The 17612-nt window shown below is 33.8% G+C and overlaps 1 protein-coding gene across 3 annotated transcripts in view; it reads right to left on the reverse strand.

Annotated features, from left to right (window-relative positions):
- Window positions 1–17612, reverse strand: part of LOC149808180 (sushi, von Willebrand factor type A, EGF and pentraxin domain-containing protein 1-like) — a 144342-nt gene that overhangs the window by 85211 nt on the left and 41519 nt on the right. For all 3 annotated transcript variants that reach the window (XM_089974307.1, XM_089974299.1, XM_089974291.1), the window contains exons 7-13: window positions 13193–13396; window positions 12396–12644; window positions 7451–7687; window positions 5692–5883; window positions 4270–4394; window positions 1136–1208; window positions 33–176 (exon numbers count right to left, since the gene is read on the reverse strand). In XM_089974307.1, the coding sequence (XP_089830433.1) occupies window positions 33–176; window positions 1136–1208; window positions 4270–4394; window positions 5692–5883; window positions 7451–7687; window positions 12396–12644; window positions 13193–13396 (1224 nt within the window). The remainder of the gene's footprint in view (window positions 1–32; window positions 177–1135; window positions 1209–4269; window positions 4395–5691; window positions 5884–7450; window positions 7688–12395; window positions 12645–13192; window positions 13397–17612) is intronic.

Genomic DNA, 17612 nt, shown 5'->3' on the forward strand with positions numbered 1-17612 from the left:
CATTTCTTTGCTTTTTGCAAGAGAACTCTTACCCTCTAAATTAAAGTCAAATTTGATGGATCCATCCATGACTTCACCTCTAGGCTCCAGTTTCTCAAATTTGTATTTGTCAGATCTCTTAACGCGCCTTGTGTTCCTCTTTTTGCGTCCGAGAACAACCCTTATTCTGTTTAACTCTGTAGAAATAATAGGATTATGTCTCATTATATTTGTTTAAAATGTTCAAAGGGCAGAGATAACGTTTGTGCACATGGCTTATAATGGATTCTTTTGCATGCGACTATTCATCCATATGGGATTAAGAAATGCAAATTCCATATAGTAATGCTTCAGTTATCTTAAACAATAGGACTAGCATAAATCTTACCTAATCTATAAAAAGACTTTTTAAAAATTGGCCTTGATCTAGAATGTGGATGTATATATGAATTGATGGATACACACCCACCCACACATATATACACACTAAAGTGATTGTTGTGTCAAGGATGTGCCACAGTGATCTCATTGAAAAGGTTATTTTTTTCTGAAATTTAACAGCATCTGTACATGTTAATTAAAGCCATTAATACATACATAAATGTGAGCTATATTTGCAACTAGTCCCTACATGGACATCATACAACTTTTAAAGTTAAAAGTAATGACCAGAACTTAACGTTTAGAATTGTAGTCACACTAAAACAGAAGCATTTCAAACTCACAGGCATATTCAATAGCTATAACAACATAACCTCAGTTCAAGATTTCATGTCAAAATATTAATAACTTTTCGACATATTTTATCAGGAAGTTTTAAATATTTTGTAAATTCAAGGCAAGTCTCAAACTCTCTGACTAAAGCTTCATATTCCACCAGAGTTGATTTACCTTGCCGAATCATTCCATTATTTCATCACGGGTTATTTACCTACCTGATTTATTCCACTATTTCAGCACAGGTGATTTACCTAGCTGATTCATTCCACTACTGCGTCACGGGTGATTTACCTAGCTGATTCATTCCACTATTTCATCACGGGTGATTTACCTAGCTGATTCATTCAACTATTTCATCACAGGTGATTGACCTAGTTGATTCATTAAATACACATTCAGGATGATTATACTTGCAATAGTACAAGAAAAATCTTACCATTTTCCTCTTCACAGGTTGTCTGAAGTTTGTCCACATGACAAGACACGTTTTCCTCACAAAGTTCATTAACCTTGAAAAAAAAACAATCAGGGCACTTGCTTGATACAGAAGTTGTGACAAACCACATACTTTTATTCAAGAGAAAATATTATCCTGGTCAAACAAGCATAAATTTAATTTACTGGTATTCATTTATATGCAATGCCTTGCCATTATAACTCTATCCATGTGTCATAGAAAAAATGTATGATAATGTCTGATCACCTTTTAATGAATATATGTGAAACATACAATTTTACTAATATCTAATGAAATAGGATTTATAAGCATACTATCTTATCACAGGAGCCATGTTATAATCAAAGGCCTTATAACAGGAATCATGTTATAATGAAGGGTCTTATAGCAGGAATCATGTTATAATGAAGGGCCTAATAACAGGAATCATATTATAATGAAGGTCTTATAACAGGAATCATGTTATAATGAAGGGTCTTATAGCAGGAATCATGTTATAATGAAGGGCCTTATAACAGGAATCATATTATAATGAAGGGTCTTATAACAGGAATCATATTATAATGAAGGGTCTTATAACAGGAATCATGTTATAATGAAGGGCCTTATAATAGGACTCATTTTATAATGAAGGCCTTATAACAGGAATCATGTTATAATGAAGGGCCTTATAACAGGAATCATGTTATAATGAAGGGCCTTATAACAGAAATCATATTATAATGAAGGGTCTTATAACAGGAATCATATTATAATGAAGGGTCTTATAACAGGAATCATATTATAATGAAGGGTCTTATAACAGGAATCATGTTATAATGAAGGGCCTTATAACAGGAATCATATTATAATGAAGGCCTTATAACAGGAATCATATTATAATGAAGGCCTTATAACAGGAATCATGTTATAATGAAGGGTCTTATAATAGGACTCATGTTATAATGAAGAGACGTATAATAGAAGCCATGATATTACGATGGGCCATATCATGGGAACCATATTATAATGAAGGCCTTATAACAGGAACCATGTTTAATAAAGGGCATTATAACAGGAAACATGTTACAATGAAAGATCGTATAATAGGAGTCATGTTATTATGATAATGGAAACCATGTTATAATGAAGGACGTGATTAGACGGAACAATGGTTTGGAGTCAACCATGTTCTTGTTGAGACATGAAGAAGAACAGCCAAACTTATTTATGCAAATTTCCAGCCTCTTATAGCAATCATCTTGCAGTTTATATTGAATCTTTCTCTTACTCAGCATACTTATCTATTATAAAATGTATAGTTTTCCTGTTACAAAATTTATAGTTTTCCTGTTAGAAAATGTATTCTTTTCCTGTTACAACATGTATATTTTTCCTGTTACAAAATGTATAGTTTTCCTGTTACAAAATGTATATGTTAAAAAATGTATAGTTTTCCTGTTACAAAATGTATATGTTACAAAATGTATAGTTTTCCTGTTACAAAATGTATAGTTCTTTATATTGAATATTTGCCTTAATGTGCATCATTATCTGGTGCAAAATTTATAATTTTACACAACTTTGAGAAAGTATGACTTTTATATTGTTTCGAATGGATCTATTATTTATTTTAATATCATTTGGTTGATAGGTAATTCTTGCCCTTGGTGATGCTTGTTCCATTTCCTTTTCATGTCTTGGTTGTTGATTATTCCGTGTGTGATTTTTAGTTACTGTACGTTTCTTTTTTACATTGATGAAGTCAATTTCATATGCTGATTTATTTGGTTGTTGATTATCTCTTTTTGATTTTCCTCTAGTTAGTTTCGATGCTGATGTTTCTCTTTGTCCAGGAAAATTGTTTTTCTCTCTCTGTAACTTTGTAAGTTGACTTGACAATAGTCTTTATTGGATTCATTTTTAGAAAAACACATTCTACGTGTTGGTGTTGTTTATTTTATAATTTCTGGCTCTTATATGCACTTTGAAAGTAACTGAAGCTACATGTATAAAATATACTTGTATGTAAAATACAAATACGACACTTCTAATACATCACTTGCACACTAAATAAAATGAGTGAGCTACTGATGTACCTTTACTGGCTAAATATTTAACAAGTACATGGTAGGTAAGGTATACTTGAGGCAAAACTGCTTGGAACATAATTGTCAAGCATTGATTGCCCTTGAAATTATGCATTAATTAGAAATGAAATTACCTTGATGTCTTTTCAGTTAATGCATACTGTATAATTAGAAATGAAATGGAGCCATGATGGCTTTATGGTTAGTACACTAGACTCACCGCCAGAAGGAAACTGGTTTGAATCCTTCCCAGACCAGGTCAGTTTAACAACCACTTTGGTGTATCTCTGAGAACGACACTTTATTCAACAGACCTTGGTACAGTATAACCTTTAATGTGTTTAGGTGCTTTTAAACACCAAACCAAAGTTGTGCATCTATTGTGAATGAAAAAATTAGTATATTCGAATCAGAAATATCTAATTGGATATCACACAAATATATTTCTGGGTTATGTTTCAAAACAAAATTGTATCAATTGATAAATTTCTGCGTACCGAAAGATAAGTTCTAAGTACCTAATAAACCATTATTTTTACTATAGCAGTTGATTTGTGCATACATCAGTGTAAGTATAACAGAATCCATTATATTCACTGGTTTGGGATACAAAACCTCCACCCCAAAGATCACAATTTGTACGAACTTTTGTTATGTTCCGGCACACAAATTGTGATTCAGTGGGTTCTCCTATGAATCTCCAATCAGAGAATCTGATGAGTAGCTTTTAGATTTTAAATGGGAAATAGTGTTGCAAAAAGAACCATGCTGTATCATCACAACTGACAATAGCATCAGAAATATTTACATCATCAGAACGAGCATGCAGTGTTCAGTTATAGCAACAAAAACATTGCTACAACAAGGATTATTGCTTATGGGCAGGCTAGATTTGTCTTTTCAAGATGCCGCCAAAAATGCATTCATAATGATGTGAACATGCCATTGAGTGCTCTCATGTGTGATAAGTACATCCCACATGCCTTTCTCACATGGGCGAACTGTATCATACATGTATAAAGAAATGAGAGAAATAAATCTCACCCGTTGTGACACTCTCTTCTCAAACCTGGACTCCATCTGGTTAAGGACACTGTGCTGTTTGCAAGAGATACTGCCGGTAAATGTCAGGGATGCTGGCTGTACAACATCATTGGACAACTGGCGCACTGAGATGAACAGGAAATGGGTATTATGGGTAAGTTTGAAAAGATAACTTGTTTATTAGTGATTGATGCATAAATTATACAGTACTTGTATTCTAAAATTTACTTTGCTACACAAGTCAGTTTCAAAGGAGACTGACTTGTACAAAACTGAGAACTCAGGTAAGTATCCTTTCATTCAACTTTAATAGAACACTTATGATTAACATGAATATGATTAACATGATGAATATGATTAACATGAATATAATTAACATGAATATGATTAACATGATGAATATGATCAAAATGAATATGATCAACATGAATATGATTAACATGATTATGATTAACATGAATATGATCAACATGAATAGGATTAACATGATGAATATGATTAACGTGATGAATATAATTAGCATGATCAATTTGATTAACATGATGAATATGATTAACATGAATATGATTAACATGATGAATATGATTAACATGATGAATATGATTAACATAAATATGATTAACATGATGAATATGATTAACGTGATGAATATGATTAACGTGATCAATTTGATTAACATGATGAATTATGATTAACATGAATATGATTAACATGATGAATATGATTAACATAAATATGATTAACATGATGAATATGATTAACGTGATGAATATAATTAGCATGATCAATTTGATTAACATGATGAATATGATTAACATGAATATGATTAACATGATGAATATGATTAACATGATGAATATGATTAACATGAATATGATTAACATGATGAATATGATTAACATGATGAATATGATTAACGTGATGAATATAATTAGCATGATCAATTTGATTAACATGATGAATATGATTAACATGAATAGGATTAACATAATGAATATGATTAACATGAATATGATTAACATGATGAATATGATTAACATGAATATGATTAACATGATGAATATGATCAAAATAAATATGATTAACAAAATGAATATGATTAACGTGATGAATATGATTAACATGACTATGATTAACAAAATGAATATGATTAACATGATGAATATGATTAACATGACTTTGATTAACATGAATATGATTAATATGAATATGATTAACATCTAATCTTGGTCCTAACTTTATGGTTTTTGATCACTTCTACTGCAGTTCAAATTTCAGCTGCAAAATCAACCTACGTTTACTTGATATGCTCTTAAATGCAAATAATACTCTACCAGTGGGTTTCATGGATTCATGGCAGGCAAGTACAGATGCAGATGTAACAAGATATGATTTCACTTTCAAACATCAAATTATCCTCACCTGAGCAGTCTGGTACAGGAAGTTTATCCCTTGGCTCCCAGATGTTGTCATATGCACATATATACTCCTTTGCAGGGGGTATGGCAAATGCATAGTCCTCCATACATGTGAATCTGCACACCACTCCCTCATCCAGTTCATTGCAGGTTCGGTTGCCATTCACTGGGGTAGAGGGATACTCACAAGGGTGAGCTGCCCAGGAAAACAATGTAAGTATTAGTCCTTTGACACAATCAAAGACTGATTACAATAAAGAAAACATGACTTGATTTTCAGGATGTCCTCTTTATTACTTGCATAAATTAAGAAACCTAATGTGCAATGCAGACTTTATGATGAATCATGAAATACTAACAACACTTCTGCAGTTCGAAGGTTATGATTAAACTGTAAAATTGTACAATGAATCCTGGAATTAGCCAATCAGAAAAGGTGTTACAAAAGTATAATCTCCTTTCTTTGCTTGATCAAAAAGTTCAAGCTAAAGATTCAGCTCAATAATTGTATTACCTAAAGGACAGGCACTCTAGTTCTCAAGAGTGGAGATGTACAAAATAACAATAAAGACTGTGCAAGGTTTAAATATGTATAGAGTCAAACATGAAGGTCATACTTGTTGAGCAAATGATGAAAGCATTGGTGCATAATGTGTGACCATAACCACAAGATCAAAAGGACAGGAACACATGTTGCAGAATGAATTACCTTGGTTTCATAAAAATTATTCATCCAGCATATAAACAAAATTGCTCAAAAGGTTTAAGAAATTATAAGCAAATGAAAAACTTTGACCAAAGCCTTAATATAAGTTTTATAGGAGTGTAACACGATGTTAAAATACAATAGGTGAGAGGTTAAGTGCAAAATAAATTACCCTAGTTTCAGGCTGATTAATCCCAGGTAAAAAGAAAATCCATCAAGAAATAAAAGCAACTGCCTAAACCCTTAAGTAAAATGTTCAATGATTCTGGCCTTGACTATAAGGTCAAAGAGGTACGCATGCATGTCACCGAAACTATTGTCCTAGCTTAATAATGATTCATCCCAAGTATGAAGACAATTCATTAAGTACTTTAAGTACAATGATAAGCAAATTAGAATCATTATGCAAAATTGTAACGGTTCTATGACTGTGGCCTTGACCCCAAGATCAAAGAGGGAAGCAAGCATATCACAGAATAAATTACCTTAGCTTCATGATGATTCAGGCCAATTATAAATTTAATTTATCATGGAGTTTAATAAATATATTAAAAATAGAAAAGATTTTGAACAAAATATCTTACTTCAAATTTTCTTTGACAGGGTTTCTTGACCACAAGGTAAAGGTGAGCAAGCATGAATATAATAAATTGTTTTAGCTTCATCATACATGTAGTTTATGCAAAGTATGATGAGACTTTATCAAGGGGTTTAAAACAATCTGCTAATTACAAACATTAACCCAAACCTCACTGTTGGCATGGCCACTGCTACCATTTGAAAAGTGATTGTTATGTCCTGCTTCACACGAATCTGGGCTGGACAAAAAGCCACTAAAATTGCAAAAAGACAATAAGCTTAAACAAACTGTTGATATATGTGAGAATAAAAATGTATTACTTTAGTTTGTCTCAAAATAAAGTAATAAGTGCGAGGCGATATAAATTTCTTTCAATATAATTCAAATCATATATGAAATTTGTTTCTATTCTATGATATATTCCGATGGTCATGCATGTATTCCTGAAGGATCAATTTAATTTTGGTAGTTACTTACGTATAACATTTATTTCTATAGTGCAAGTGCTATTATTGCCACTTTTGTCATGTGCAGTGTAGGTCACGATAGCCTTTCCAGTTGAGAACAGTCCTGGAGAATGTGATCTTTCAACTTTGACCTCTTGTCCCGAGTTGTCACTGAAGAGTGGTTCCTCCCATGACACGTTAGCATATGGTTCTGGGGACACGATCGGAAGTGGGGAATGACATCTGTCTATTCGAGGAGGTTGATAGTCTAAAATAGAATCAAACAAGAAATATCTTTATATAAAAACTGATGCATGATGAAGTTACCAGTAAGGGAGTATTGGTGATGCCAGTGATACCATAAATAGTCATATGCACAGATTGTAAAATGAGATAAACTTATATGATACTCCAATGACAATCTACAGTCCACATATATCGGGAACATTTCCAATATTGAGTGCTGACCGCACCACACTAATCACTAACAAAGCTAAGACACTTCAAGGATGGGAAAAACAATCCAACATCCTCAATCAACAGTCCTTCATCAGCAGGCAGGCAATTCATAGGATTAGCCTAGTGTAAATCACTTTCTCATTCTCCATAGCTGACCGAGACCTTGAAGAATTCCACCTGCTGTCACATTACAAAGTACCTGGAGCCTACTGTCAATCAATGTGTCACTTTCTCATTCTCCATAGCTGACTGAGATCTTGGAAATAATCACCTGCTGTCACATGACAAAATACCTAGAGGAGATGTTGTGCTAGCAGAAGTCTACAAAGCCACAGGCTCACACATGGCATAAAAGTACTGACTGAACTCTAGCAGACATGTATTATGATGTCCCACCCAGTTACATTATCCTGAAACCAGGCTGACCAAGTCCCAACAATAACCTCTTAATGCTGAGCGCCAAGCAAGGAAGCTGTTAGTACTATTTTTATAAGTCTTTGTTATGACTTGGCATCCAAGGCGTATGCTCTAACACTGAGCCACCTGAGCGGTGACATTTCTGAAGCTAAACTATTTTTATACGGGCTGACTGAAGAAAGTGATGAATATAAGATGGCATTCCAAGCATCCACACTCTGCTGATGAAATCGCAGTTGAGACGAGAAGACTACATTACCAGGATGTCAGACTACCAATTAAGACATTATATAGCAAAATGAAGGGGGAAAGCGATCTCAGAAGAAACACTTCAAAGATTCCCTCAAATCATCCTTGAAACACTTCAGCACTGACCCTGAGTCTTAGGAATATCTCACATAGTGTCACTCCATCTGGTGGAGAATCATTCATACTAGACCTATATATTTTGAATAGCGAAAACTGCAGAAGCCTTGCAGAGCATGAGTCGTGTAAATCTCAGAAAGCAGCACATCCTCTTTTGATCAACCAAGCCCAAGCTGCATCTCCTGTCAAGAGTGCCATAAACAGTTCAGAGAACAAAGTTGCCTGATCAGCCACTCACATACAAAGAAACAACAATTAAATTAAACAATAAGTCTTAACGTCATGAAAAAAATCCAACTGTACTCAAATTTCAAGGAAAGCAAATAGAAAAATCTGGATCAGACGGAACAATATCTATGAGACTGATATATGTGATTATTACATTTTCCATGCACCAAACAAGTTTTCATCCATGAACGTGGAAATACCATATTGAAACATGCATACAGATGCTTTTTAGCCTATAAACAACCAGTCCATGAATATTTTCGCCCAATCCATAAATTCTGCTTTATCAGTTCGAGATGTTGTGATGGTCAAACATAACCTTTATTAGAGTAAAAGTCAAATTATACATTTTTTAAAATACAAATAAATTTAACTGAAAAAGAACAAAGAATATAAGTGCTAAAGTATTCCAAAATCCACGTGTCTAACCAGCACTGGTAATTTATGGCCCTTTCCGCACACCGACCAAAAGAGCCAAGTCACAAGCTATTTTCACATAGCATACGAACTGTAATGTATGAACTCTTTAACTTTCATGCGGTGGGGTTGGAGTGGGAGAAGGTGTATTTGTTTTGGAGAAGAAAAAAATCCAGCCACCATATAGCTTGAAAATATATTCTTGCTTTGATAAAGAAATGCTATATCCATTATATTTGCTGCAAAAAATAATACCTTCGTTCAAAAGATAATATTAGCACCTAGCATTTCCCCCACCTCCCAATAAATTAAATAATGTTCGGTGAATGAAAAAACTTAGCACACGAGCACATGGGTTCTACCATTTATAGGCAATTACCAAAAGGGGCACTGAGAGTCATATTGATTCACGGATGGAAACAGTTATCGATAATGATCATTCATTATACATGTATCCTCTTAATTTATGACTGAGAATAATTAGAATCTAATAATGATGTTAGAAACTAGATCAACTCCTAAACTGATTTCGCCCCGGTACGATCCCACCTCACCCCCGTCCCCAATAAACTCGCCTATTCGAATAATGTTTCTTCCCGAATTGTTGCCATGGAAAGGTGTCTCCTTAAACTAGCACAAAAACTTACAAATGACTTGGTACACACAAAATAACGTTTAAAAACATAAACAATCGTTCACATTGGTAGGTAAAATTGGTAAAAGTAATTCCAACATTCTTAGAAAAGGGTTGAGTAGGTGATCCGCTTATTGGAGGACAACATATGAGAAGCTAACTTGTTTATTGTAAGAAAAATGTTTGTTTCATGCAAATAATAAGATAAGGATTCTTTATTTCAGACTACATAGTCCAGACATCTAAATTAAAATATAAATATAAAAGGTGCTAAATTGTCAATTTTTGGGAATTACGGATTGATTGACTGCTTCACTGATTGATTTGTTGATTTTTGATTCACTGATTAATGTTCTGACATTTTAAAACATTTCTATTGATTAAATAAGTTTAAAATTTTCATCTCTGTATAAGAATATTTATTACTTTTGTGTTGAACCATTTATAGAAAATTTCCTATAAAATGTTATATTTCTGTCTATCACATCGTATGTGTGTGGCCAATCCGACAAATGAGAGGTACAATAACACTGTAGTGGTCCATAATGATAACACTGAAATGGACCACAAAGATAACATTGTAGTGTTCCATAAAGATAACATTGTAGTGGTCCATAAATATAATATTGTAGTGTTCCATAAAGATAACATTGTAGTGGTCCATCAAGATAAGATTGTAGTTTTCCATAAAGATTACACTGTAATGGTCCGAATAGATAACAATGTAGTGGTCCATAAAGATAACATTGTAGTTGTCCATAAAGATAACAATGTTATGGCGCACAAACATAATATTGTAGGGTCCATAAAGATAATATGGTAGTCGTCCATACAGATAACATTGTAGTCATCCATAAAGATAATAATGTAATGGCGCACAAAGATAATATTGAAGGGTCCATAAAGATAACATTGTAATGGTCCACAAAGATAACATTGTAGTGTTCCATAAAGATAACAATGTAATGGTCAATGAAGATAACATTGTAATGGTCGACAAAGATAACATTGTAGTGGTCCATAAAGATAACAATGTAATGGTACATAAAGACAACATTGTAATGGTCCACAAAGATAACATTCTAATGGTCCAGAAAGATAACAATGTAATGGTCCACAAAGATAACATTGTAGTGAACCATAAAGACAACATTGTAAAGGTCCATAATATAACATTGTAATGGTCCACAAAGATAACACTGTAGTGGTCCATAAAGATACCAATGTAATAGTCAATAAAGATAGCAGTGTAATGGTCCACAAAGATAAAATATTAGTGGTCCATAAAGATAACAATGTAATGGTCCATAAAGATAATATTGTAATGGTCCACAAAGATAACAATATAGTGGTCCGTAAAGATAACATTGTAATGGTCCAGAAAGACAACATTGTAAAGGTCCATAAATATAACATTGTTATGGTCCATAAAGATAACATGGTAGTAACATTGTAGCAGTCCATAAAGATAACATTGTAATGGACCATAAAGATAGCATTGTAGTAGTCCATAAAGATAACATTGTAATGTTCCATAAAGATAACATTGTAGTGGTCCATAAAGATAACAATGTAATGGTCCACAACGATAATATTGCAGGGTCCATAAAGATAACATTGTAGTGGTACATCAAGATAACAATGTAATGGTCCACAAAGATAATATTGTAGGGTCCATAAAAAGAACATTGTAGTGGTCCATAAAGATAACAATGTAATGGTCCATAAAGATAAAATTCTAGTGGTCCATAAAGATAATATAATAAACCATAAAGATAATATTGTATTGTCCATAAATATAACATTATAGTGGTCCATAAATATAACATTGTAATGGTCCAAAAATAACATTGTAATGGTTAATAAAGATAACATTGTAATGGTCCATACAGATAACGTTGTAGTGGACCATAAATATAATGATGTACTGGTCCATAAAGATAACATTTTAATGGTCCATAAAGATAACATTGTAGTGGTCCATAAAGATAACAATGTAATGGTCCATAAAGATAACATTGTAATGGTCCATAAAGATAACAATGTAATGGTCCATAAAGATAACATTGTAGTGGCCCATAAAGATAACATTGTAGTGGTCCATAAAAATAACAAATCTTTGAGCCTTCAACACCTATTGCACAAACCTCATAATAAAGGGAATCAATGGGAATTTGATTATTAAAATTTCAATAATTCAAATATTGTCATGCTTCTGAAAATGAAAATTTCGATATGAAATAAACAGTCGTATTTTTCTAATACTACCATTTTCCTACAAAATTTGAATATATGTGGAGAAATGTTATATTAATATTTTTAACATTCGCTCCCCGGCAATGCATGATTTCAACAGAATCTGAGAAGATACTGCAAAAAAGATTCATTGTGTGATAACTAAAATTCACCATGACGAAAACAAAGATAGAGCTCCATAGCACTGATGGTTACTTACCTTTGACATGGACATAAAACGAGCACTGCTCGCGGTTTTTTGCCAGGTCTTCAGCTATATAGGTCACTTTGGTAGTGCCGATCGGAAACTTGGCCGGTGGCACCTCTGCCGGTGTGGTAGTTACTATTGGAACGTAGCCGGAATTATCTACCACCAATGGTACTTCCCACTTGACTTCCGCTGTGTCCGAGTCTACGTCTGCCACAATGTTGATGTCGTATGGACACATGATGAACGGAGAAGCCGTATCTGTGAAGAGATGAATGGAAGGCATATTGTACTATTAATCTCTAATTTCATACCTCACAAATCAACTTACGAAACATATTTTTATTTACTAGAACAAACTGGTGAAGATCTTTACATGCAACAGTGGCAGACCATGGACGATCTGGTATAATAAACAGAATGTAAGAAATTAACAAATTTCATTCATGATTGGAATTGTAAAAACTGTTCTCGCAGAAGACTTATAGTGAACTTTATCACTTTCCTTTGCCTCAGGCTGATGAATACAAGACCAACAAAAATTCATCAAACGTTTTTAAACTACACGTCACTGTTCAAGATCACTGTTTCGAGACTCGGATTCAAATCGGAGTGGTTCAAACTGCTCTTCTCAAATCTGCATTCTATCTCTGACTGAGGTGTTTTCTATCCAACATTTTAACGATCGTCAATGCTTTTCGTATTTTTTTATTAAAAATGTAACTTTCCCCACCATACTTAAAAATCTATTATTTGAATCCATATTTTCGTAAACATCAAGCGAGCAGACTACGTATAAATTTACTTACCGATGCAATGACTGACCTCGGTGGTCATTGAGGGGGTCCACATTCCATTAGGCAGGCATTGCCTGCTGTGTGGACCAATCAGAGTGTAGCCTGAGCGACACGTGATCGAGCAAGTAGTTCCATATGACAGCTCATCGTTTTCTGTGCAAACAGCGGGATATATACTTCCATCACGAATGGCAGGCAAAGATTTGCACGTAATCACTGAAACATCACGAAGAAGAAGATAAAAATCAATCATGTCATTTGCTGGAAAATTCCAAAAATTCTATACCAAAAGATAAGACTACCTTATTGCAAAAGTCTCTGGAGATTTTTCTTTCTTTGTTTAGCCCATTTCTTACAGAATTATTTTCGCTTTATTTTGTTAGCTATATTATTTGATAATAAATATTTCTCCGAGGAAACAGGTTTAAAACTATCCGAAAGAACGAAGCGAACGGCACTTGTACGCCTAAAAGAATAAAACGAGATACAATATTATATTTGTCTTTGAAGACTAGTAACACATGTCACACGTCAGTCCAATCGGAGGTAATATTGTTCATTCATAAATTATCTAGTTTTTAGCCATTATTGATCAAGATGTTTTCAAAGCCTTCAACTTTGGGAATTCGGAATTCGTGTTGACATTTTCAAGTTGTCCGCCAAGATCAAATCCATGTATTTTCTAGTTTTGTGATGTAAACTTCGAAAGGTATTCGCTAACCTGTACCTCTGTATTTCAAGACGTTAAATGGTTCATTCAAACTCATTTAAGAGGTAGTCATTCAATGTTGCTAGGATTAGGAAACACAATTTCAAATTTAATAGGATACATAAAGGGCTTGATTTCAGGAAAAGTTCCAAATGTAAAAACGTAAACAACAGGATCGAGAATAATAATAAACGAAGTAAATGCAAACAGTGATAAAAAATAATACATTAAAAAGTGTCTCGGAAAACACACAAAAACGCTCGAAAAAGAACATGTACAAAAATGGAGAGAAGAAAACCGAGACAACAACAAAGAATACACGGAAACAAAGAGAGCGATACAATGAATGCGTGAGACAGCGATGCCAAAGTCATGAAAACGATAGATTTATTAACATGGCAAGGAATTAAACTTTACAATCACTAAAACAAATCATTCAATTAGATAAATCTTTGTCAGTATTTGTTGTGTGATTGAGTTTTACCAAAGGTGCTAAAACTTCACTAAACCTGAAGGTGTGAGTAAATCTAGTTTACACATTCATTACGTAATACCATATTTATCGTTCAATATATCCCTACATAAGCAACAAAAACATCATTGACCAAACAACTCAGCTATACAAGCCAGTAATAACAGGTCCCAAAACGTTAAGATGCCTACTAGGAAAGAGACAGAAGATCAATAGATCAAAGCTGAATGATTCAAATAGCTAAATTCATCTGTGAGGATATTTTCAATAGTATTGTTTAATTTATGTGTTACCCTCATTTTATTGCATGATAAGCAACTAATCATATAATGGCAATTTGTCAATGATGTGCAAGACAATATGTCTTCCTGTACTCCGTCCACATTTCGAACAATCTACGTAGTTTTCTTATTTCTTTTAGCTTTTTTTCGCTTGTTCAAATTCATATATTGAAAAAGCTACTAAATCGTCAATCCATTCTGAATGAGGCAAACGTAGCTTAAATGACATTTTCCCCCAGTAAAGTCTCTACTATAATTTGATTTTATGTAATGATTTTTAAATTGATTCTGTAAGACATTATTGATTGAAATAAAATTGCTACTCAGTGATGTCATTGTATAGTGCAACATCCGAGAATGACTTGGAAAGTTTAGCAGATATAGCATTTACCATTGACAAAGATTTCATATGACTTGTTTTGTTTTGTTTGGAGGCTTGTTTTTTTCGGGAATGTTTTGCTTTTTATTTTAAATTTAATATTTTTTGTTTTGCTGTAATTTGGGGGTTAATTTGGGTATGGAGTGTCGATGTTATCCAACTATATGTCACTTAAATTGTTACCGGTTAACGTTTTGTATTTTGCACATAAAACGAGCAAACGATCATAGTTATGTTCAACTCTCTTTTGTGTTCTTCAAATTCTGGAGAAATGAGTTTGTTACTATTTTACTTCAATAAATCACAATTATTTTCCAGTTGTGCTTTGTCATTTTTACCACTGATAATTCTTCACTATTGTAATAAACATACAAAGTTTCATGAAGAAAAATAGGCAGTGAAATTCCTATTTGGAAATATAATGTGGTGTATGTAAAAGTTCGAAAAGAAGTTTATTATATTGTTTAATTGGCAGATCCTTTCGATCAAGCCGAATTACCTGTTTGTTCCTTCTAAAGTTATTGTCCGGAAAATGCCTCACTAAAACTTTCTGAGGAATAATAATGCAAGCTGATTAGAAATAACTTAAAAATATAGATAAACATTCTGCTATGAAAAACCTGTTGGTAATATGGTTCAAATCTTTAAGGAAACATCACTATAGTGTTAGCTGGCTGTACTCTACATGAATTTTTGAATTAGTTTGGCAAAACAAGATGAAAGAAATACAACTGATAAGCCCTGTTGACGACATAATCTAAGGATTCGTCAGTACCAACTGCTTTACAAAGACAACAATCTGTGTAAGTTTCTTAGAAGACTGAAATACACATGATTAACATGAATGTACCGTTCTATCAACGGATAATAACACCTAAGACTATAACTGGCAAATATCACGAATGTATTCAAAGTGGCATGCTTCCATCTGCAACTTTATGATTATTCATAGCACATAGGAAATATAAATAAAGGACTATGTAAATGTTGTAGAAGTTGTGCACTTTATAAAATAAATTATGAAAACTGATGTTCAAAGGTTTGACCAAACATGAAAAGCTTAACAAAGATCTCAAAGAAACAAACATTGGAAACAGTTGAATCTAAACCAGTGTGTGCAAGTAGCTGGACTTTCAATATAATTGGAAATACATTTTAGACAAAATATTTAACAAAATAAATTCAAATGTTAAAGAATAATCACCATTAGATTAAATATTGAAAAGATCATTCAAAGAGAAAGATTAATAATTGCTAACAGAATTTCATCAGCAACAATGACAATATTAACAACTGCTCAAGCCATAGAAAATGTGGATAAAGGGGATTTTTCTACCCATACTACACCCCAACCTTCAACTCAACAACACCACCTTATCCACAACCTCCTCATACACATCTTCCGTGTGATAGCTGTGTCTGATAATGAGGGGACCGTATAATAGTTGTGTCTGATACGTAGGAGCAGACCATGTGATAAATGTGTATGTCTCTGATACGGTGGGAGTCAACAGTGCAGTGTGTCTGATATTGTGGGGCAGACCGTTTGATAGCTGTGAATGACACTATTGGGCAGACCGTTTGATAACTGTGAATGACACTGTTGTGGACGACAGTGTAATGTGTCTGATAATGAGGGGCACACCGATTGAGAGCTGTGAATGACACTGTCGTGGTAGACAGTATAGTGTGTCTGATACTGTAGGGCAGACCATTTAATAGCTGTGAATGACATTGTTGTGGCAGACAGTGTAGTGTGTCTGACACTGTGGAGCAGACAATGTGAAAGCTGTGTCTGATAATGTGGTGGGTAGACCACGATAATGTTTTGTCTGATACTGTATAGGCAGACCATACGGTAGCTGCGCCTGATACGGGGGAACAGTGTGATAGTTGCGTCTGGCATCGTGGTGGGGGGGAGGCAGACCATGTGATAACTCTGTCTTATAATGTGGGGTATACCCTGTGATATCTGGGTATGATAATGTATGGACTAACTGTGTATGCTACTGTGGGGAATGACCGTCTGATTAGCTGTTTCTAATGCAGTAGGGACACACCATATGAGACCATCTAATAGCTGGGTCTGTGTAGGTGCAAACCGTGCGATAGTCGTGTCCAATACCGTGGGGACATACCGTGTGATAAGACCGTGTGATAGCTATCGTGATTTTGAACTTGCGCTCCCAAGATGCAAATTATCTAATGTTTTGGAGTAATATCTGATTTCACTCAGTCTGTAAATCGGATATTATCTTGCAAAAGTAACTAAAATCAAGCCAGTAGATGTCCAGCAAAACAGCTGCACGGTGATTTAATCTTCATGTACCATCAACCAAATCCACGAATTTAATTTTTCCCTATATACAGTCTTTATTTCGAAACTCTAAAAATCCTTGTATGATTTCGAATAGTACCTATGAGAATGTCAAACTTGTTGCATCATATGCCACATTGTTTTAAATCAATGATATTGCAAGTCGGAATTAAGTCTATCCGTATAAGGTACAGGAATTAAGTCTATCCGTACCAGGAACAGGAATTAAGTCTATCCGTACCAGCTACAGGAATTAGGTCTATCCGTATCAGCT

Source organism: Sinohyriopsis cumingii, chromosome 1 (assembly GCF_028554795.1).
Source record: "Sinohyriopsis cumingii isolate HCF-2022 chromosome 1, ASM2855479v2, whole genome shotgun sequence".
Lineage (NCBI taxonomy): Eukaryota > Metazoa > Mollusca > Bivalvia > Unionida > Unionidae > Sinohyriopsis > Sinohyriopsis cumingii.